Source organism: Macaca fascicularis, chromosome 11 (assembly GCF_037993035.2).
Source record: "Macaca fascicularis isolate 582-1 chromosome 11, T2T-MFA8v1.1".
NCBI lineage: Eukaryota > Metazoa > Chordata > Mammalia > Primates > Cercopithecidae > Macaca > Macaca fascicularis.
This window is the reverse complement of record NC_088385.1, coordinates 131995202-132018308: the sequence shown is the minus strand read 5'-3', so window position 1 is coordinate 132018308 and position 23107 is coordinate 131995202. Positions and strand designations below refer to the sequence as shown.

Genomic DNA, 23107 nt, shown 5'->3' with positions numbered 1-23107 from the left:
CTCCTGGTAGATTTGCCTCTCCCTGTCTTCATGAGTGTGTGTTTGCACACACGTGTGTTGGTGCGTGTACATATGTGTTAATGGTGAAAACAGTGACACACACCTGTGTAGGCATGCACACACCTGCCTTGATGTGTGACCACATGATGTGTGTGCAGACACCTGTGTTGGTATGTGCCCACATGTGTTGACGCAGGCGCACATGGCGTGTCTGTACACGCACACGGACACACATGAACACATGTGTTTATGCGTGTCCGTGTGTGTTGATGTCTGCACATACATGTTGATGTGTCCTGCTGTTGTCTGGCCTTTCCAGGGCCAGGCCCGGCACCCGGGGTTTCCAGGAAATATTCCCTGTCCCTTCCTGGAATGGCCGGTACTTGCTGTACCTCCACCGGGAGACGCACCCTGATTAATTAGAACGTGGTGAAGCTCAGCCACCTGGAGTCGCCTTACCCTGGCTTTTGGTTTCTAGCAAATGCCATGGAAGTGAGTCCCCCCGTGTGGAGGGCTTGCTCCATGAAGGTGTTTTTCCTGGATGAGTCTTGGTCCCAATGGCGATTTGCTGCGGGCTCGTTGGCACTGTCATCCGTGGGTCCTGCATGGAGGTTCCTTAGTGTCCAGAGGGTGATTCCATGCCTGTGGCCAGCAGAAGAGAGGCCCCTGAGGCCATAGCCACTCCCCCCGAGGCTGAGCCCAGAGAGTTTGTGGTTTACGTCTTGGGCCTGGAGGAGTCTGTGGAGGAGTGTTCCGTGCAGGCCTTCTGCTCCGGGAGGTGCTGGCAGCTCTGATACCACAAACACATTAATTGTGCAGAGAATTCAACACTAGGGCTTGGTCAAAAATCAAAAACACAAAACAAAAAGAGAATCCCTTTTATTCACCTCGTCTCCCCCCCGCTGTTTGAATGTGACTTTGCGCTCCGCTGGCCCCCCTTAAACGGCCCAGGGGCTGGCTCCCTGCAGGTGTCCGGCGATTTTCCTCCCAAAGCCTGGGTGAGATATGGAGCCACTCTGCCTGCTCAGAAGCTCCCCAGGCCCAGGGTTCCAGGAAGCCTTGTGGCCCAAGGCATGGCCATCTTAATTTTCTTGTTTTCTTTCCCTGCACTCCATTGTTTCTTCCTGTTCACTGATTGCCTGTGCTGGGGAGGGGGAAGGAACAGGAGGGGCCTGACCTTGTTCGCTTCCTGACATTTTGCGTGAAGTTCCTTCCACCTTCTCTGGAAGCTTCTAGAAGGACCCTTGAGGCTCTTTAAATCTCCATTATCTGGGTTTTCCTCCTGCCTTCCTGGCTGCTCTCGTCTTGCCTGCTGATGCCTCCTCATTTCCTTGGCCTCCTGCCTCCTACTGGTGGAGCCCTGGGCATCCTTTCTGTGCGTCCTCATCCCTCATCCTTGGGGTGAGCTCCTCCAGCCTCACGTCTGAATGGCATCTCTTGTCCTGACTACTCCCAAATTGGTATCCCTGGGCCCAGACCTTTCCCCTGAATCCCACCCCTGAGCATCCAATGGCATCCATATCTCAACTTGGGGTCAAAGGCAGCTCACGCTTGCCCCGGCTGGCTCCTCATCACCCCCGGCCACACCTGTGGCTCCCACCAGCTTCCCACTCCATCAGGAGCCTCCCCCCTCATCTTCCAGTTGCCTGGGCCAACATCTTGCACTCAGCCTTGACTGTTCTCTCCACTTCCTTCAACGAACGCGTCAGAAAGTTTTATGGCTTCATCTAAATATACCCAGATTCCAACCACTTCTTACCACGCCCGAGGCGCCATCACCTCTGGTCCAAGGCACCATCACCTTTCCCCTGGATTCCTGCATCCGCCTCCTCACTGGCCTCTCTGTGTTCACCGTTGCTCCCCAGTGGGGTTTCTCAATAAACAGCCACAGGAGCCCATCAAAACTGCACTCAACTTACCTCCTCCGCTCAAAGCCCTGACATGGCCAGACCCATCCCCTAGGAGTCACAGCCAGGTCTTAACCTAGCCCAGGACCTGTGCAATCCACCCCTGCCACTTTTCTGGCAACGTCCCCATTCCCTTTTCCCTTGCACAATGGCCTCCTGGCCATTCCTTAGCCCCACAGGTCTAATCGCCTTAGCTCTCTCGTGACACAAGCCCTCTCATCTCCTGTAGGTCTCTGTTCAGCTCTGACTTGCTCATGGAGACCCCCCCAACTCTGTTTGTGCATCATGCAGATTCCCCCTCATCCCCCTGTGCTCCCAGCCCTTCTTACTCGCTCTGCTTCTCTGTGGCCCTGTCAGCCACTGAGATACCCTGGAACTTCCCTGTGTCTCATGTTGATTGTTTATTGTCTATTTCTCCCCATGAGAATGTCGGACCATGAGAGCAGGGAGCTTTGTGTTGTTTGTTGCCATGACTGAAGCCCCTGGAACGATGCCTAGCACATAATCTCAGGTTCTCAAATATTTATTGAAAGGATGTTTAAAAGACAAGGGTTGTTTCAAAGGATGGTTCGTGACCAGTCGCAGGTTGTGGTCCTGTGCAGGGGGATGGGACCTACTCCTCCACCTGCCACAGCCATCGCCCCAGACTGAGCTGCCACCATCATTTCCCAGTGGGTGCTGGAGTGTCCTCATGGGGCTGTTTGCTCTGCTGATTCATACCACACTGTTGTCACTTCTCCCCATCAAAGCCAGGATGCTCTTTAAAACATGCAAAATGGGCCAGGCACAGTGGCTCATGCCTGTAATCCCAGAACTTAAGGAGGCCGAAGTGGGTGGATCACCTGAGGTCAGGAGTTCAAGACCAGCCTGGCCAACATGGTGAAACCTCGTCTCTACTAAAAATACAAAAATTAGCCAGGCATGGTGGCATGTGCCTGTAATTCCAGCTACGCAGGGGTTGCAGTGAGCCGAGATTGCACCATTGCACTCCAGCCTGGGAGACAGAGCAAGACTCCATCTCCAAAACAAAACAAAACAAAACAAAACAAAACAAACCCTATGCAAATCGGATCATTTCACGAAGCTGAATAAAATCTTCCTGCATTTGGTATCAAAGCTGTAGGCCTCATTTTCACGGGCCCTGCCCATCTCAACTCAGCATTCTCACCCCACTGCAACCTCACAGGCCTTCCTTTTCCTCCAACATGTCACGCGCTGTCCTGGCTCAGGGCTTTTGGACTTGCTTTTTCTTTTGCCTGGACCGTCTTTTTGTCCCCCTGGCTCTTATGCTTGGTTCCTCTTTTATGTTTAAACGTAAACTTTTGAAGCTTAAATGTAACCTTTTGAAGAAGACACCCCCTGACTGCCCACCACACTCAATGGACAGTTGCCCCCCACGTCCACTGTCTGTGCCATCTGTGTGGTTTTTAAGCTGGAGGGCAATGGCCCCATCTTGGCTCACTGCAACCTCCTCCTCCCTGGTTCAAGCGACTCTCCAGCTTTGCCTCTTGAGTAGCTGGGATTACAGGCATGCGCCACCATGCCCAGCTAATATTGTATTTTTAGTAGAGATGAGGTCTCACCGTGTTAGTCAAGCTGGTCTCGAACTCCTGACTTCAGGTGATCCATCTGTCTCAGCTTCCCAAAGTGCTGGGATTACAGGCGTGAGCCACCGTGCCTGGCTTGTGCCATCTGTGTTATAACCACTCCATGCTATTCCCTTCTGAGCCCTTAACAGTCTCTGAAAGTATCTCATCCACTTGTGTGAGTTCCATGAGGACAGAGACTATATCTGTGTCGTTCATGGCTGCATTCCATAGTTGGAGACCTTTGTCCATGTCAGAGGACTGCTTAGGGTAGGACCTTGGGCTAAGGCAGAGAGAGGCCCCTGTGGGGGTCCTCCACAGCGTGGACTTTGGAGCCAGGTTCCCTGAGTTTAGCAGTGGCTCTTGCACTGCCTATCTCTGGGGCTGTGGGTGAGTTGCATAACCCTGCCGGGTTTGTTTCCCCGGGCCTCCCTCCTCGGGCTGTAGCCAAGGGTAAGCGAGGTCATATGCCCTGGGGAGCATCCCGAAGCCTGGATCGCTGGGATGCCTCCACAGATTGTAGGCCTGAGTCTTTTTTTTTTTTTTTTTTTTTTGAGACGGAGTCTCGCTCTGCCGCCCAGGCTGGAGTGCAGTGGCCGGATCTCAGCTCACTGCAAGCTCCGCCTCCCGGGTTTACGCCATTCTCCTGCCTCAGCCTCCCGAGTAGCTGGGACTATAGGCGCCCGCCACCGCGCCCGGCTAGTTTTTTGTATTTTTTAGTAGAGACGGGGTTTCACCGTGTTAGCCAGGATGGTCTCGATCTCCTGACCTCGTGATCCGCCCGTCTCGGCCTCCCAAAGTGCTGGGATTACAGGCTTGAGCCACCGCGCCCGGCCTAGGCCTGAGTCTTAACACACTCCATCTGGATTTCGGTGACTTCTGCCTGGTTCCAGTGCTGGGGTGTTTCCCTGTCTGAGCTTTGGTGGCTTCTGATTGACCCCTTTCCTGCCCCAGCATGAAGGTGGAGTGGCCAGAAGGAAGGGATATGGGGGTATAAAGATGTCATCAAGGCTGTCTGTGGATGGTGGATAAAGAGACAGCACCTGTCCTGGTGGAGGGGCCACAGGAAGCGTGGAGGCTGTTTCTGGGGCCACCTCCTGCCTCCAAGAGGAAGCAGGGATCCTCCTGTTGGCATCTTGGTCCCATCAAGTCTCTTGGATGGGGCTGGGGTTGGGAGTGTTTCTCTCCCTGAGCATTTAAACCGAGGTTCATTATTTAGAATGGAACCATTTATGGGCCAGGCGCGGTGTCATGCCTGTAATCCCAGCACTCTAGGAGGCTGAGGTGGGTGGATCACTTGAGATCAGGAGTTCGACACCAGCCTGGCCAACATGGTGAAACCTCATCTCTACTAAAAACACAAAAATTAGCTGGGCATGGTGGCACACACCTGTAGTCCCAGCTACTTGGGAGGCTGAGGCAGAGGACTGCTTGAACTCGGGAGGTGGAGGTTGCAGTGAGCTGAGATTGCGCCACTGCACTCTAGCCTGGGTGACAGCGAGATTCCATCTCAAAAAAAAAAAAAAAAAAAAAAAAGGAATGGAGTCCTTTATGTTTCACTTTGTTCTCATTAGCAGGACTGTGCGAGGCTGAGTCAGGAGACCGAGGTCCATTTTGCTGGTGATTTCGCTCTGTGCAGGAATGTGGAGGTGTGGCCCATGAGCATGCCATTTATGCAAAACCATCTACATGCACTCAATTTAAAAAAAGGAAAACAGCAGTGACCCTCGTAAGTAGACTTGGTTAGTGTCAATGTAGGGAGTGAGTTTCTTGTGACCCTGCTGTTCCTCCTGAGTCCCGTGACAGGGCATCCGGACAGGCTGGATGCGATTCTGGAATTAGATTCCTATGTTTTTGTATGTACGTCTCAGTCTCACTTGCCAGTGGCTTCCTCGGATGCTTAGAAAATAAATGGCATCTGCACCACGTCACAGAGAAACTGACTGCTTTGGAATTCCCAGAAGCTCCTGGAAGGGAACCTTCCTGAGGGATATTGAAGGAGAATTAAATAATTTTCTCAGTGACTGGGACAGGTTATGCTGTCAATGCTCATTGGCTGTGATTGGCTGGGCTGGGATCACATGTGCATCCTTGGACCAATTGCTGTGGCTCGAGTAATGGACTGCTGTGATTGGTCAGCCTTGGGTCGCCTGGCCATTTAGAGCCAGGGAGGGAAGTTGTTCTTGTCCATACAGACTCAGGTAGGAGTGGGGTGGTTCCCTAAAGGTAAAAAGGAGGGGCCGTTGGCAGGGAGATGAGAGAGCCATAGGCAGCAAAAGTGGGGCTGGGCTCCTTTGCCCCCAAGTAGCTTCCCACTTCATCCCCGCATTGCCTTTCACTGTCTTTGGCTGTTACAGTATTAGAGATTATTTTGTTTGGCTGATTATTTTGTTTACCAAGGCCTCTTGAGGAGGTAGTAGCTTACTAGTTGTTTATTTATTATTTATTTATTTGTTTATTTTGAGACGGAGTTTCTCTCTTGTTGCCCAGGCTGGAGTGCAGTGGTGCGATCTCAGCTCACTGCAACCTTTGCCTCCCAGGTTCAAGCGATTCTCCTGCCTCAGCCTCCCAAGTAGCTGGGATTACAGGCATGCACCACTATGCCCAGCTAATTTTGTATTTTTAGTAGAGACGGGGTTTCTCCATGTTGGCCATGCCGGTCTCGAACTCCTGACCTCAGGTGATCCGCCCGCCTTGACTTCCCAAAGTGCTGGGATCACAGGTGTGAGCCACCACGCCCGGCCTACTTATTTATTTTTTTTGAGACATGATCTCGGTCTGTCACCTGGGCTGGAGTGTAGTGGCATGATCTTGGTTCACAGCAACCTCCACCTCCCGGGTTTAAGAGATTCTCCTGCCTCATCCTCCTGAGTAGTTGGGATTAGAGGTGCCCTCCACCACGCCTGGCTAATTTTTGTATTTTTAGTAGAGGCGGGGTTTTGCCAGGTTGGCCAGGCTAGTCTGGAGCTCTTGACCTCAAATGATCCACCCACTTTGGCCTCCCAAAGTGCTGGAATTATAGGCATATGCCACAGTGCCCGGCCTTTATTATTTATTTATTTAGATTTTTTGAGACAGGGTCTCACTCTGTCACCCAAGCTGGAATGCAGTGATATGATTACAGCTCATTGCAGCTTCAACTACTCAGGCTCAATCGATCCTCCTACCTTGGCCTCCTGAGTAACTGGGACTACAGGTGTGCACCATGCCCAGCTAATTTTTAAATTTTTTGTAGAGACAGGAGTCTTGCTATGTTGCCCAGGCTGGCCTTGAACTCCTGGCCTTAAGCAATCCTCCCACCTTGGTCTTACAAAGTGCCGGGATTACACTCATGAGTCACTGTACCTGGGCTAATCGCTTTAATGGGGAAAGTTTCATCAGCTGTCAGAGTGTTAGATCTGGACTGACTTGGGTTCCGAAGCTCAGTTCCATCTTTTATTTTTCTTTTGGGAACCAAATTCTGTAGGATACTCAAGGCCACGGAGATAGTTAGCAGCGAGTGCTGGGTGGGGCTGACTGTCCCAGGCTAGCTGGATGGAGGCCAGGAGGGCCCGGGCAGCAGGGGTGGAAGGGGCCTGGGTGGGTGCAGGAGGAAGTCATTAACGAATGTCCTTCAGACAGGAAGTTCCCAGGGTGCCATTGATACCCCTGCCTGTTCACATCCTGGCGGCAGGACTGGGACGAGGCGTTTTTTAAAAAGTGGGAGAGATGTCAGGGCTGGTGTGCCAAAGTTCAGGCTTTGTCCACCCGAGGTGAGAGGCTGCAGGGGTGTGCCGTGGGCAGAGAGAGGATGAGGTAGGGGTGGGAGGGATGAGCTGCCCAGATGCAGCTGCGGAGGAGTGGATCTGGAATCGTAGCCACCAGGTGTACCCTGCAGTGTGTCCCAGCATCAGTCCCAGGCTTCTCTCCAGCCTTTGGCAGGGCTTCAGCTTCCAGCAGCTCAGGTGGACCCCAGTGTATGGACTTTGGAGGCAGGCAGCCCAGGTTCAAATCCTGGCTTGGCCACTTCCCAGTTGGGTGCCTCAGCCAAGTGACTCACCCTCTCTGTGCCTTTTTTACTTTTCTGTAAAATGAAGTTAATAAAAGCATGTCCTACATAGGGCTTTTAAGGTGGCAGAATTGGCTCATGTCAGATACTTCGAATAGCAGCTTGGCAAGTGTCACGTAAGGGCTTGCTGTTTCCCACATCTTAACCTGATAGACACAGACATAGAGAGGGATCCATCTGTCAGCAGTTTGCTGAAATGGGACCATACTCTGCACGCTTTGCTGTGCCGTGGGTTTCTCACGCTGTCATCGCTTGTCCATGTTTTCCTCAGTCAGCCGGGATTTTCTGGTGATGATCACGCTCTGATTCTCTAGATGCCTGGAAACGTTCCACGGTGCGGATGTACCCCGGCTCGTTCTGCCGTTCTCATGAGGGAGGCACCAGCTTTTAAAATAAAGCAGCCCAGTGTGTTCTTCCACCACCCCATCACCCGAGGTTCTATTTTCAAAAATTTTATTTTGTAAAAATGGCAAGAAAAGTACAAGTTGCTGCATGTACGTTCTCTCTCTCTCTCTCTCTCTCTCTCTCTCTTGTTTCTGAGCCTTTTGGGTGCATTCTGAGGACAAGGACTTCCTTCTCCATGACCGCAGACCATGACCCCACTCAGGAAGGCCACGAGGATCCACACCTTTAATCTGACACTCAGTCTGCGTTCAGATTCCCTTACGGTCCCAATAACACTTTTTGTGGTAGTTGTTCATGAAAAAATTTTGAATTGGCCGGGCATGGTGGCTCATGCCTGTAATCATAACACTTTGGGAGGCCGAGGCGGGTGGATCACAAGGTCAAGAGGTTGAGACCATCCTGGCCAACATGGTGAAACCCTGTCTCTACTAAAAATACAAAAATTAGCTGGGCGTAGTGGTGCGCACCTGTAGTCCCAGCTACTTGGGAGGCTGAGGCAGGAGAATCGCTTGAACCCAGGAGGCGGGAGGTTGCAGTGAGCCAAGATCACACCACTGCACTCCAGCCTGGGCAACAGAGTGAGTCTCCGTCTCAAAAAAAAAAATAATAATAATTTTGAATCCAAGGTTGCATCCTGCATCTGGTTGCCTTATGTGTTTTTCCTCTTTGATCCAGACCTGCTCTCCAGCCCTTTTCTTTTTGCTCGGTCTTTCGGGACACTGGCATCTGTAAAGGGGCCAGGCGGGTGCTTTTGGCAGGACGGCTCTTGATTTGGATTTGTCTGATTGCTTTCTCAGGCGCGCACGTGTTCTTCCCACAGTCTCCCACACAGAAGCCTCATTGTGTGAATCAGTTTGGAGCAGAGTGTTTCTGATGAGCTGGGGTGGGTGCCTGGACCCTCCGCCAGCTCCCAGCCTGGCAGTTACAGTGCGAGTTTGAACCTCCTGGGTTGAAGAAGCCTGCGATTCCCCCCGGCCCCTTCCTCCACCTGCTTTCTAAAATTCCTGGCTCTCGTTCCTTGCCTTTGAGCAGTGATGCGTCCATCCTTCAGTGGCCTTCGGCCAGCCTATGCCCACCCCGGTGCCGTCACATGGGAAGGGATGGCGGATCTGATCCCTGCCTCTTCCCCTGGGCCAGAAAGACTGTGGAAACCCTGGGGTCTTACGGCTGGTCAGGTGGAAACGGGAGGCTGGATGGAGTGGCAGGTGGGGGCTTTTCCTCTTTTGCCTGTCCCTACCTGGGCCTCCCGGCAGCCACCAGCCCAGATGCCCAGACCTCAGAGCCCTGTGGAAATTCTTGTGCCGGATCATCTTGGGCCTGTCTGGCCTCCTGCAGGCAGGTGGAGATCATGCTGACCTTACTTGGCTGAGAGCCCATTGCAGCCAGGATCCCTTGGCAGCTCTGGGAACAGCCAAGTCTCCCCTGTCCTTGGGATTTCCTTCTACTATCTGTTCCCAGGCTCCTGGACTCCACCTGCTGCAACCCTCGCTTTGCACTTTCCACCCAGAGTCTTTGATTTCTGTTTTTTGTGAAATATTGCTCACTTTGAGGAAAGTGTAAGACACATGCAATCAAATACGTAACTAAGATGAACATGCGTGCGATCACCCCACGTGAAAAAGAGTGAAAGCTCATCTGCCCTGAAGCCCCTGCAGAAGAAACTGTGTTTGGTCCCGGCTTGCTTTGCTTTTGATAGTGTCACTCCCTCATACCCATCCCTAAACACCGGGATTAGTTTGGTCTGGTTTTGGACTTTACTTGAATGCAAGCATACTCTCTGTATTTTTGTTTGATTTAGTCTTGCTGGTGTTACTTCATACTGTATTTGTGGGATCCATCCACATTGTTGTGATAAGCTGCACTCCATTTTCATGGCCATATCATATCACAGTTCATGATGCTAATCGGAAGAAGCCAGTGTCACAGTTCATCTGTCTGTTTTGTTTCTTTTTTTTGAGATGGAGTCTTGCTCTGTGGCCAGGCTGGAGTGCAGTGGTGCGATCTCTGCTCACTCCCACCTCTGCCTCCCAGGTTCAAGCAATTCTCCTGCCTCAGCCTCCCAAGTACCTAGGATTATAGGCATGCACCACCACGCCCAGCTAATTTTTGTATTTTTAGTAGAGATAGGGTTTCATATTGGCCAGGATGGTCTCAACCTCTTGACCTCATGATCTGCCTGCCTCGGCCTCCCAAAGTGCTGGGATTACAGGCATGAGCCACCGTACCCAGCCAGTTCATCTGTTTTAACCCCGATGCCAGTGACTGTGTCCACTTCTGGGTTATGACACACTCGTGTCCCTGCCTGCAAGGGACATGTGCCTGAATCCCTCTAGGGCCTGACGTTCGGAGTAGAGGGGCTGGTCATGGCGTGCATGTCTTCACCTGCATGGAGAAGGGCCAAGCTGTTGTCCAAAGTGGTTGCAGCAGTTTCCAATCCCATCACTTGTTTTTCATTTAACAATTTATTGAGGTGAAATTCACATAACATATAATTAATCCTTGTAAATTGAACAATTCAGTGAAACCACCACTTCTACTTAGTTTCAAAACATTTCCATCCCTCCCAAGTAGAATTGCCCATTCTCCGCTCCTTGCAGCTCCCCAGCCCCTGGCAACCACTCATTTTCTTTCTGTCTCTATAGATGCACCTGTTATGGATCTTTCTTTTCTTTCTTTCTCTCTTTCTTTCTTCTCTTTCTTCTCTCTCTCTCTCTCTCTCTCTCTCTCTCTCTTTCTCTCTTTCTTTCAACAGAGTCCTGCTCTGTTGCCCAGGCTGGAGTGCAGTGGCGCAATCTCGGCTCACTGCAACCTCCGGCCTCCCGGGTTCAAGCGATTCTCTTGCCTCAGCCTCCCGCGTAGCTGGGATTACAGGTGCCCGCCACCACACCCGGCTAACTTTTTTTTGTATTTTTAGTAGAGACAGGGGTTTTATCATGTTGGCCAGGCTGGTCTCGAACTCCTGACCTCAGGTGATCTACCCGCCTCCGTCCCAAAGTGTTGGGATTACAGACCTGAGCCACCGTGCCCAGCCCTGGACATTTTTTATAAATGAAATCATGTGATGTGTGGCCTTAAGTGCCCGATTTCTTCTGCTTAGCGTCACGTTTTTGGGGTTCATCGTGGTGTGGCATGTGGAGTGCTGCGTTCATTTTTGTGGCTGAGCAGGGCTCCACGGTGCGAATGGACTGCATGTTGCTTTTCCGCACCTCTGTGGATGGGCATCTGGGCTGGTGGCTGCTGGGAGCGGTACTGCTGGGAGCGCACATTTTAGGAACTCGCTTGGCCTCTGCTTTCAGTGGTCTCCTTTTATCCCCTCCTTCCCCTCACCCCTCTCGCTCTTCAGTCCTCCCTGCCCCTGTGCCTGCCCTCTGTGTCGCTGCATCTGTAAACCTGAGCGTGTCCTTGGACCTCGTGCTGTCCTGGGCGATAGCACAGATTCCAGAGCCTCCAGGGGTGGGTCCAGATCCCGGCCCTGCCTCCTGCTGCTGTGTGACCATGGCCAGGCTCCTCAAGTCTCTGGTCTCTGGTGGGTGTCTGAGTCTGCATGGGAGGTGGAGGTTGCAGTGAGCCGAGATTGTGCCACTGCACTCCAGTCTGGGCGACAGAGTAGGACTCTGTCTCAAAAAAAAAAAAAGAAAAGAAAGAAAGAAAAGAAAGGAAGAAAAGAGAGAAAGAAAAGAAAGAAAGAAAAGAAAAAGAGAGAGGAAGGGAGGAAGGAAGGAAGGAAGGAAGAAAGGTCCATAACAGGTGCATGTGCGAAAGACCGTGTATTCCTGTGCAGTTCTGAGGCTGGAAGTCTAAGATCAACATGTCGGTAGGGCTGGCTTCTCTGGAGACCCCTCTCCCAGCCTCGTAGACACCACCTTCTCCCTGTGTGCGCACGTCCCTAACGGCTCTCTACGTGTCCTAATCTCCTCTTCTAAGGGCGTCAGTCAGATTGGATTAGGGCTCACCCCACTGGCCTCATTTTAACGTAATCACCGATTTAAAGGCCCTGCCCCCCACAATACAGTCACATTCTGATGCACCGAGGGTTAGGGCTGCGACGTGGGAATTTTGGGGGAGCACAGTTCAGCTCATAATAGTAGGGTACCTATAAAATGGGCTAAAACCATGCCTTCCTATAGGATTCAGTGAGGACTGAGGGAGCTAAAGGTGGAAGTGCTTTGAGCTGGGGGTGGCACAGGGAGGCCCCCCTCACATGGCCATTCATGTCTGAGGAGAGGGTGGCTTCTCCGTGCCACGCACGGTAACTCGTGCCAACATTCCTTGTGCTGCCCTGTTTAAAATCTGTCCGTGTTCCTGTGCATGTATTGCTTCCCACTGCTGCCTGGACCCCCAATTAATATTCATCCTGTTGTGTTTATTCCCTTAGTGACGGGGGTACCTTGGCTACGTCTGACTCCTGCCTCCACAAATGGCAAATATGCTGGACCCTGCTGCCTTGTGCTTTTGCAGAATTTCCTGGGGATGCGCAGGAGTGGAATTGCTGTAGGGCAAGGGGGAGATAGTTTCACCCAACATGCCTTCCAGAAGGGCCACTGCTGTTCACCCTCCCAGCTCTCACATCCTCTCCAGCACCTGAGACGCTTTAGCCTTCGGGAATGTCTGGGGTCCCAGTGGGTGTACGTGGTGCAGCATTGTTCTCATGTGCTTTTTTTAGGTGCAAATTTGGGTCTTCTTCCTTTCGTAAGTCCTCAGGTGGAGGTCTGAGGCTCAGAGATTTTGAGGGCCTTGTTGGAGGGTCACAGAGCACGCTGGGGCTAGACCCCCCAGCTTGGGCTTGGAGGGCCTCCAGCATGGATGTAGGGCCCGCAGCGTGGATGTAGGGCCCGCAGCGTGGATGTAGGGCCCGCAGCATGGATGTAGGGCCTCCAGCGTGGATGCAGGGCCTCCAGCGTGGATGTAGGGCCTCCAGCATGGATGTAGGGCCCTTCCTCAATCCGGGATGACCTCATCTTGCGATCTTAACTTGGTAACATCTGCAGAGACCCTATTTTTAAATAAGGCCACATTCTGAGGCTCTACGTGGGAATGAATTTGGGGGGGTACATGCTTCTGGCCAGCACTGTGTGTGTGGGTGCCCAGTCCTCAGATCTGCAGAACTCTGGGCTCAAATCCAGGTCCTACTACTTGGGTCCTGTGGCAACTCACTTTTCTCCTGAAAGCCGATTTCCACCTCTGCACATGGGGCCAACTTCTTCCATCTCACAAACCAGAGGTCGAGGCCAGGTGCAGGGGCTCATGCCTGTAATCCCAGCACTCAGTGAGGCAGAGGTGGGAGGATCGCCTGAGGCCAGGAGTTCAAGACCCCCCATCTCCACAGAAAGTAAGACACAAACAAAACAAACTGGAGGCCAAGGAGAGCAGCTGTGGATGGTCACGTTGCCTCTCACTGGGTGTGCCCAGCTCTTACCCAGAAAGCCCTGGCTGGCATTAAAAATAAGGAAGGTAAAATAGGGATATGATCAAACAAATTGAAAGTGTATGAAAAAGAGTCAACCTTCTGGAAAGATCACAGCACGCCACTGCTCCCCTGGGCCCAGCTGGTCTTTGCTCCAGAGGTGACTTGGGTTAACAGTTCCTTGTTTTTCCTTCCTGCAATAAACGTGTTTGCGTCCACAGAGGGGGACCCACACCCGTATCCTTCCCGTCCCTGGCACACGCCCCACATGGGCGCACGATTCCCATGCTTTTCTGCTTCTTGGCTGGGGCACCTAGGTGGATCTTGGCATCTCTCGTTCCCACACAGAACCCATCCTCATCCCAGCCCTGGGCCTCTGTCTCCCAGCGGGCTTTGCAAATAGGAGCCTGCAAAGGACAGGGCTGTGTTTCCCAAAGGCCAGAGCAGTGAAGAGGGGCACGTGGGATTGTGGGGCACACCTCTAGAACATTGGGGTCCGGGGGTCCTTTCCAGTAAGACCTTGCTGTGCTGGAAACACCCTCATGTGGTTCAGGGCTTTCTCGGGGTGGATGAGCTTCCTGGGCTGCTGTAACAGATGACCGCTGACGTGGTGGCTTCAGATATCAGGCATGGATTCTCCTGCAGTCCCGGAGGCCAGCAGTCTGGAATCAAGGCGTCACTGGGAACACACTGCCTCCAGAGGGTGTAGGGGAGGCTCTCTCCTTGTCTCCTCCAGCTTCTGTGACTCTAGCTGTTTTGTGGTTTGTGGCTGTATCGCTCCAAATTCTGCCTCCATCATCACCTGGCCTTCTCCTCTGTGTCTTCTTTCTCTCTCTCTCTTTTGTTTTATATTTTTAGAGAGGGGAATCTCGCTCTGTTGCCCAGGCTGGAGTGCAGTGGCGTGATCACAGCTCACTGCAGCCTCGACCCCCTGGGCTCAAGTGGTCCTCGTACTTCAGCCTCGACCCCCTGAGCTCAAGTGATCCTTGTACTCCAGCCTCCTGAGTAACTGTGTGTCATCTCTTATAAGGACATTTTTGTCATTGGATTTAGGACCTACACTAATCCAGGACAGCCTGATCTCTAGACCTTTAACTTAATTATAACATCTGCAGAAAAGCCCCTTTTTTGGTTACATTCACAGATTCCAAGCGGCCATATCTTTGGGGACCACCATTCAACCCGTTACAGGAAGGATGGTGTTAACAATAGCTGGCATTGATCAAGTACTCGCTGTGTGCCAGACACCACACAGGCTCAGAGAGGTTAAGATACCTGCCGGAGGTCACACAGCAGGTGATGGAGGGAAGCCATATCTCCATCAGAATCTGTGTTCCCTGCTACCATCCGGGCACTGTACCCTGGCTGCCCATGGGCCCAGGCCTGGCTGGCAATGTGTTTTGTTTGCCCCATGCCGCTGCTAAGAAAACCTAAATTGTTTGCCAGCATTAAAGATCGGCAGATTTTGGCCAAGCACGGTGGCTCACGCCTGTAATCCCAGCACTTTGGGAGGCTGAGGCGGGTGGATTACTTGAGGTCGGGAGTTCAAGACCAGCCTGGCCAACATGGTGAAACCCCATCTCTCCTAAAAACTACAAAAATTAGCCGGGCATGGTGGTGGGCACCTGTAATCGCAGCTACTCGGGAGACTGAGGCAGGAGAATCGCTTGAACCTGGTAGGCGGAGGTTATGGTGAGCCAAGATCACGCCACTGCACTCCAGCCTGGGCGACAAAAACAAAACAAACAAACAAACAAAAAACCCCCCAAAAAACCAGAGGGGCGGATTTTACATCCAAATCTAGATGTTGAGGCTCTGGTGACGGTTGGGAGAGCTGTGTGCAAGCTGTCGGTGGTGCCGTCCCTGAGCTGAGCTCGTCCTCCTCTGCATGGTGCTCTCCGGCCGTGTGGTTGTGGGCAAGTGAGCGGGCTTCTCTGTGCCTTGGCTCCCTCCTTGTAAAATGGGGCTAGCGGGGGCCCTTGCTTCAAGAGCTGCTGCTGCAGGGGCAGGTGGGTTGGTGGATGGGACGTGCGTCGATGCCGCCTGGGGCCGACTCAGCTGCCATCATGGGTGGTGAGGTGGCCGTGTTAGGGACATCGGTGACGTTCATTGCCAGCCTTTGTGTGTGTGTAAATTTGGAGTAAGTTCCTAGAGGCCATCTGAGGTCCTGGGTGATGGAGGAGTTCGCAGAGGGAATCTGGGCCATCAGGTGTCCCGTGGCGTTCAGAGGCCACTTAAGGCCTTAGGCCTGTTATAAACCTCTTGCTTCAGTTTCCTCACCTGTCACAGCACTTGGGCTTTCTACCTTGTCAAGTGAGGTAATAATGACAAGAATGAAAAATACCACTTATTACTGTGATTACTATCTCAGTGTACACGGCAGTATAGAGTGGGGGGTAAGAAAACAGACCCGGTCTGGGCGTGGTGGCTCACACCTGTAATCCCAGTACTTTGGGAGGCTGAGACAGGTGGATTGCTTGAAGTCAGGAGTTTGAGACCAGCCTGACCAATGTGGTGAAACCGTGTCTCTGCTAAAAATACAAAAACCAGCTGGGCGATTACATGTGGCACTCACCTGTAATCCCAGCTACTTGGGAAGCTGAGGCAGGAGAATTGCTTGAACCTGAGAGGCAGAGGTTGTAGTGAGCTGAGATCGGGCCACTGCACTCCAGCCTGGGTGACAGAGCGAGACTCTGCCTCAAAAAAAAAGAAAACCGGTCCAGATTCTAGCCATTGTTTCTGGCAGTACCCTAACCACATTGAGCCTCAGTTTCCCCATCTGTAAGGCAGGATTAGTGTTCACAGATTTTCATGACCCCAGACAATAGCTTACCCATTAAGCCACTGTGATGCTGGCCGGAGTTGATATCAAGGGACTGCTGGTGAGGGAACCCTTTGGATAGGGTGATCAGGAGGGCATCTTCAAGGGGTTCAGATTTCAAGAAATTGAGGTTCTTCTCCGAGCCTCAATTTCTCCATCTGTAATGTTGATGATGTTAGTGTCGACCTCCCAGATTGTTGTGGGTTCGGGCAGTGCCCTAGCCTTCCCGAGTCTCAGTTTCCCCATCTGTAAGGTGGGATAGCATTAACATCTACTTTGCTGAGCTGTCATGAGGGTTCAGGGAGTGGTGCTGGTAGAGAGAGCCATGCAGCGTTTGTAGTGGTGATGATGGTGGTGTGTGGTGTGCCAAGGGAGCCTTGAACCAGCGGGGACGATCCCATGCTGACCTGGGGAGGCAGGGGGCAGGAGGCGGCTGTGCTGGGACGGGCAGGCGATGCTGGTGGGAGCCGTGGCTGTGGGGCAGAGTCTGTCCTTGGGGCAGACAACCCTCTCCCCCTTCTCCTGCAAGACACCAGAGTCAGGGTTGATGTGACCTCCATGCTCCCTCTGGCCCTGACAGCTGTGATCTGTGGCCTGGGAGTGCAGATAAGTGTGATGGAGCTGCCAGCAGGCCTGGGCATCAGTGTCCTTGGTGGGGGCAGGGAGAAGAGACAGGGGCCAGGGACAGAGCCCCACTGAGACAGGAGGTCCCCTTCCACCCTGGGAGGTGTGTGGGGAAGAGCTTCCTTGAACCCCCTTAGCTGGGACAAATGGAAGAATGAGCAGCTTTGCATTTCCAGCAGCGTCTCCAGCTTTCCTGGGGCTTTCTCAGCTTGTGTTGATGATGAACCCCAGTGCATGAGGCCATTGGAGCCTTAGAGGCCTGTTTCCCCTGGACAGGTGACTGCCTGGGCCAGATGCAACACTGGCATGGTGCCCTTTTGCTCCTGGCCAGGAGTGACACGGGGCATGGAGCGCTTCGCATTCATCCCCGGCTGTTTGGACACATTTACAACCCTCATTTTACAGATGGGACAAAACCCAGTGGAGAATCCGCTCCGGGCAGCTGTTTATGAACCAGCCGAATGGGACACATAGGACTGCGGGAGGATGAGGAGGGACCCACAGGGCTGACGTGGCAGGGCAGGGTACTCATCCTTTCGGCCCATGTTTACTGCTTGTGAATTGTAGGCCAGGCCTTGTGCCAAGTGTTGGAGCTACAGCAGTGGACAAAAGAGACCTGGTCCTGCTTGCAGCAGCTACGCTTTAGCAGGAGGGACGGGCCACGGAGAAGCACATGGAAGGGCTAGGGTGGCGAGAAGAGCTAGGAAGGGGACAAGGCAGGTGAGCTGACATGGAGCAATGGCAGGGGAGGGGACTCCTTCTGACGTGGGGGTCAGGAGGGCCTCTCAGAGGAGGGGCTATATGAGCTGGAGAGCAGCCAGCAGAGAGCACGCAGGTGTAAAGACCGGAGGTGGGAAGGAGCCCGCAGGTGTAAAGACCGGAGGTGGGAAGGAGCCCGCTGTGTTGGAGGAAGAGGGAGCAGGCCAGTGGGGTTGGGAGAAGTGAGTGGAGGGGGTGAGAGGGGACAGGCATGCGGGGCCTTGTAGGACACCTGGAGGAGTTCAGATTTGGTTTTCAATTCTTTGGAGGGTTCTAAGCAGGGAAGAGCCATGATCTGACTCAGTCTTTTTTTTTTTTTGGAGACAGAGTCTTGCTCTGTCGCCCAAGCTGGAGTGCAGTGGCACTGTCTCAGCTCACTGCAACTTCCACCTCCCGAGTTCAAGCAGTTCTCCTGCCTCAGCCTCCCGAGTAGTTGGGATTACAGGTGCGTGCCACCATACCCGGCTAATTTTTGTATTTTTAGTAGAGATAGGGTTTCACCATGTTGGGCAGGCTGGTCTTGAACTCCTGACCTCAGGTGATGCACCTGCCCCGGCCTCCCAAAGGGCTGGGATTACAGGTGTGAACCACCATACCTGGCCTGACTCAGTCTTGAAGAGCCCTCTGGCTGCTCTCGGGAGAAGGGGGTGTTGGGGGCCAGGCTGGAAGTGGGGAGGCAGAGAGGATGGTGATTTGAGCCAGGGTGGGGATAGTTTTCAAAATGGAAAGAAGGGAACAGATTCGAGTTTTTCTTCTTTTTTCAGGGAGAGTCAACAAGTTTGGTCAGTGGACTGGGGTGCGAGGGAAGGAGAGGAATCAAGGGTGGTACTTAGACTTCCCTTTTGAGGAGCGTGGTAGATGGTAGAGCAGTTTTCTAAGATGAGAAGATCGGGGGAGGGAGGTTGAGAGCAGATGGAGTTTGGGCCTTAACTCTGGTCCTAAAATCATGCTAGGACAACTCAACAACAAAAGCCAGACAACCCCATTAAAACACCGGCCAAGCACTTGCAAAGAAGACATGCAGACGGCTGGGCACATGGCTCACACCTGTAATCCCAGCACTGTGGGAGGCCGAGGTGGGTGGATCACAAGGTCAGGAGTTCGAGACAAGCCTGACCAAGATGGTGAAACCCTGTTTCTACTAAAAATACAAAAATTAGCCAGGTGTGGTGATGGACACCTGTAGTCCCAGCTACTCAGGAGGCTGAGGCAGGAGAATTATTTGGACCCGGGAGGCGGAGGTTGCAGTGAGCCAAGATCGTGCCACTGCACTCTAGCCTGGGGGAGACAGCGAGACTCTGTCTCAAAAAAAAAAAAAAAAAAAAAAAAAAAAGACACGCAGATAGCCAACGGGGACATGGAATTGTGCTCAGCGGCACTTGCTCATCGTTGGGGAAATGAGAATCAGTGAGACACACTCATACCTGTTAGGATGGCCACTTGAGAAAACAGAAAATCTCACGTATTGGTGAGGGTGCAGAGAAATCAGGGCCCATGTGTGCTGCTGGCGGGAATGTAGAATGGTGCAGCTGCTGTGTGGAGGCCCCCCAAAATTTAACATAGAATTACCATATGGTGGGGCAACCCCACTTCTATGTATTAAAGAAATGGAAAGTGGGAACTTGAAGAGGAATCTGGCCACCGTGTTGATTGCAGTGCTGTTCACGATGACCAAATGGTGGGAGCAACCCGAGTGTCCACTGGTGGGTGTAATGAGCTGGGGCCCATCCACACGTTGGAATAGGATTCAGCCTGCAAAAGGAAGGATGTTCTGATGCATGCTGCAACATGCATGGGCCTTGAAGAAGTTATGCGAATGAAATAAACCAGCCACGACAGGACAAATACCGTACGATTACATTTGCATGAGCTCCCTAGAGTAGCCAGATTCACAGAGATAGGAAGGAGAATGGTGGGTGCCAGGGGCTGGGGGGAGAGGGGGTGGGGAGCTCTTATTCAGTGGGTACAGGGTTTCAGTTTTGCAAGATGAAAGAGTTCCTTGGATGGATGTTGTTGATGATTGCACAGCATTGCAAATGTCCTTAATACCACTGAACTGTACGCTTAAAAATGGCTAAGTTGGGCTAGGTGTGCGGTGGCTCAAGCCTGTAATCCCAGCATTTTTGGAGCCTGAGGTGGGTGTATCATGAGGTCAGGAGTTCAAGACCAGCCTGGCCAAGATGGTGAAACCCCATCTCTACTAAAAATACAAAAATTAGCCTGGCATGGTGGTGGACGCCTGTAATCCCAGCTACTCGGGAGGCTGAGGCAGAGAATTGCATGAACCTGGGAGGCAGAGGTTGCAGTGAGCCGAGATCGCACCACCACACTCCAGCCTGGGCGACAGAGTGAGACTCCATCTCAAAAAAAAAAAAAAAAAAGAAGGCTAAGCTGGTAAATTTTATGTTTACCCCAATTAAAATTAAAAAAGAACTGTGGCAAGGTTTAACCTGGAGGGAGAAATGGTACCGGCCCCTCCTGCTTGAATGGATTGGGCTATTGGTTTGTAGATGGTAGACCAGACGGCCCACCAGCTTGTTGGCCAGGGTGGAATTCCAACATGCTGAGCCTGTTGCAAGAGACTTAGCCTTTGAAGCAGGCAGCTCTGAGATTCTGATTCCTCCAGGCCCAAACCACCGTTGCCCTATTTTACAAGACCTTGGCTGGCTTCATGATGTGTTCTTGAACTGGAGCCAGTGGTGAGCTCAGGGAGGCTCCTGTAACAATAGTTCACTGAGGCATGTTTACACCCGGGTGCCCTCTTTACAACAGGCACATGTCCTAGGTCATCTCATTCTCTCTGCACTGTTACCGGGGAGGATGGGGAGGCACTCACGTCTCTGTGTGGCACATCAGGGGACCGGGTGGGAGGGGCTGACTGAGCGGAGGCCAGAACTAGGTCTGCAGCCCTGGCCCTCTCCCTGATGGCCAGATCCGGCTTCACCCATGAAGCTGGCCTGGCAAGGGACGGCCCTTCCTGAATTTCTGTGTGGTCTAGGCTGGGGTTGGCGTGCTTTTCTGTACAGAGACAGATAGTCAATATGTTCAGCTCTGCAGGCTGCACGGGTTGTGTCTCAGCTGCTCAGCCCTGCTGCTATATTGCTGAGGCTGCCATTGATGATACAGATACAAGTCAAAGTGGCTGCTGTGGGCCAGTGCCACCGTGTTTATGAACACTGAAATGTGAATTTCATATAACTTTCACATGTCATGAAATGGCATTTTTCTTTCAATTATTTATTTCTTTATTTTTAATATATTTTTTGGAGACAGGGTCTCACTGTGTCACCCAGGCTGGGGTGCAAGGGCACCATCATGGCTCACTGCAGCCTAGACCTCCAGGGCTTGTTATCCTCCCACCTTACTCTCCTGAGTAGCTGGGACAACAGGCATGTGCCACCATGCCTGGCTAATTTTTTTTTTTTTTTTAGATTGGTGGGCGCGTGTGTGTGGGGGGCCCTCACTATGTTGCCCAGGCTGGTCTTGAACTCCTGGCCTCAAGTGATCCTCCCACCTTGGTCTCCCAAAGTGCTGGGATTACAGGCGTGCAGCACTGCACCCGGCTGGCTGACTTTCTTTCTTTTCTTTCTTTCCTTTCTTTCCCTTCTTTCCATTTCAAAAGGTAAAACGATTGTTAGCTTGTGGGGTGAGTAGAAATAGACATCAGGCTGGCTTTGGTCCACAGGCCGTAGCTTGTTGAAACCTTGCTAAGAATAGACAGGAATAATGCTTTTGCTTGAAAACAGCCAGCTTTATTGAGGTTGGGGTGTTTGAAAGAAGGCATATTCGCTATCTGACTTGTGTGGAAACAGTGGGGCTGGGATCAGCCCTGGTGGAAACTGTTCTTGTCCGAAAAAGCAAGTAGAGGTGGGCTGCCTGGAGTTCCCATCACGGAGGTGCAACTGGGGAGCAGGACGAGGCCCTGATTTGGTGAGGAAGGAGAGGTTGTGCTTGATTCGTCTCTGTGCCCGGGGACCAGGACTGTGTGCGCCTTCCAGCATTCTCTTCGCTGTTCCAAGCTCCTTATTGCCACGCCTGCGCTGGGCCTTTACCAAGGCAGTGCCCAGGCTTTGGTGTCAGACCTGAGGTCGAGACTGTGCCACTATCAGGTTTGTGCTCTTGGGTAAGCAAGTGGTTTAATCTCCCTGTACTTCACCTTCTTCATCAGTAAAATGGAGAATAACTACCTGCCTCACAGATGAATTGTTAGCTTTATTCTATTTTATTTTATTTCATTTTATTTTGAGACAGGGTCTTGCTCTGTCACCCAGGCTGGAGTACAGTGGCACGATCATGGCTCACTGCAGCCTCGATCTCCTGGGCTCAAGGGATCCTCCTGCCTCAGCCTTCCACGTACCTGGGTCTACAGGCATACACTACCACACTTGGCAAATTTTTTTTTTTGAGACAGAGTCTCACTCTGTCGCCCAGGCTGGAGTGCAGTGGTGTGATCTCGGCTCACTGCAAGCTCCGCCTCCCAGGTTCACGCCATTCTCCTGCCTTAGCCTCCCGAGTAACTGGAACTACAGGCGCCCATCACCAAACCCAGCTAATTTTTTTGGTATTTTTAGTAGAGACGGGGTTTCACCGTGTTAGCCAGCATGGTCTTGATCTCCTGACCTTGTGATCTGCCCGCCTCGGCCTCCCAAAGTGCTGGGATTACAGGTGTGAGCCACCACGCCAGGCCCACATTTGGCAAATTTTAAAAAATATTTTGTAGAGATGGGGCTCACTCGACCTCCTGGGCTCAAGCGATCCTCCTGCCTTGGCCTTCCAAAGTCCTGGGATTACAGGTGTGAGCCACCACACCCGGCCTAATTGTTAGGTTTAAATAAATGAAAGCGTTGCTTTAGATGGGATGCTTTGAGCTAGAAACAGCATAAAACTTGCCTCCAGTGGCTTCTCTAATGCAGATGTTTACTGTTGTGCTTCCTGAGAGACGGGAGGTGGTGGTTTCCAGACGCCTTCAGCAGTTCAGGACATCGTGCTCTGCCTCAGTAGAGTTTGCCCAGTGGCTCTCCGAGGTGGGTGTATTGACGGACACTCTGGCCAGTGACGCACGCGCGAGAACTCTGGTGCTTGTCAGTGCGTGCCAGTGAATATGTATGATGTCCCTGAGCTCTTCCTACTGTGTACCTGAGTCACTTGTGACTTGCATGTCCTTTTCCCCACTTGCTGCTCAGTCCACAAGGGCAGGAATCCTGTTGGATTAACTTTACCCCTGTAGCACTGATTGCCCACTTTAGGTGCTCAGGCAGCTAAATCACTCATGAATGAATGATTGAGTGAATGAATGAAGGAATGCCGCGTTCTCATCATGTGTTACTATAGGACAGGGATTGCAAACTCTGCAGGAACATACATAGGGGAAGGGCCCTGGCATGAGGTCATAGGGAGTGGTGGGGTCTGTTGCAAGCTGGAGGGCATACCCCATCTGTGAAGCGGCTGCTGCTCTGCTCCAGCAGGCTGGGCCACGTGGCATGCAGGTCTGGAGCTGGACATCACGCAGGTTCCCAAAAGAAGCCAAAAGGCTGGAATTTACCTGCTGGTTTA

General features: G+C 52.3%; 1 protein-coding gene across 17 annotated transcripts in view; it reads left to right on the top strand.

The window, feature by feature from the left end:
• The window catches only part of SCARB1 (scavenger receptor class B member 1), an 89077-nt gene that overhangs the window by 7255 nt on the left and 58715 nt on the right, over window positions 1-23107 (top strand). For 3 of the 17 annotated variants that reach the window (XM_074008377.1, XM_074008376.1, XM_074008373.1), the window contains exon 2: window positions 12322-12366. The exons of the other annotated variants lie outside the window; for them this stretch is intronic. In XM_074008377.1, coding sequence (XP_073864478.1) covers window positions 12364-12366 — 3 coding nt within the window. In that variant the 5' untranslated portion in view covers window positions 12322-12363. The remainder of the gene's footprint in view (window positions 1-12321; window positions 12367-23107) is intronic. 17 annotated transcript variants of the gene reach the window in all.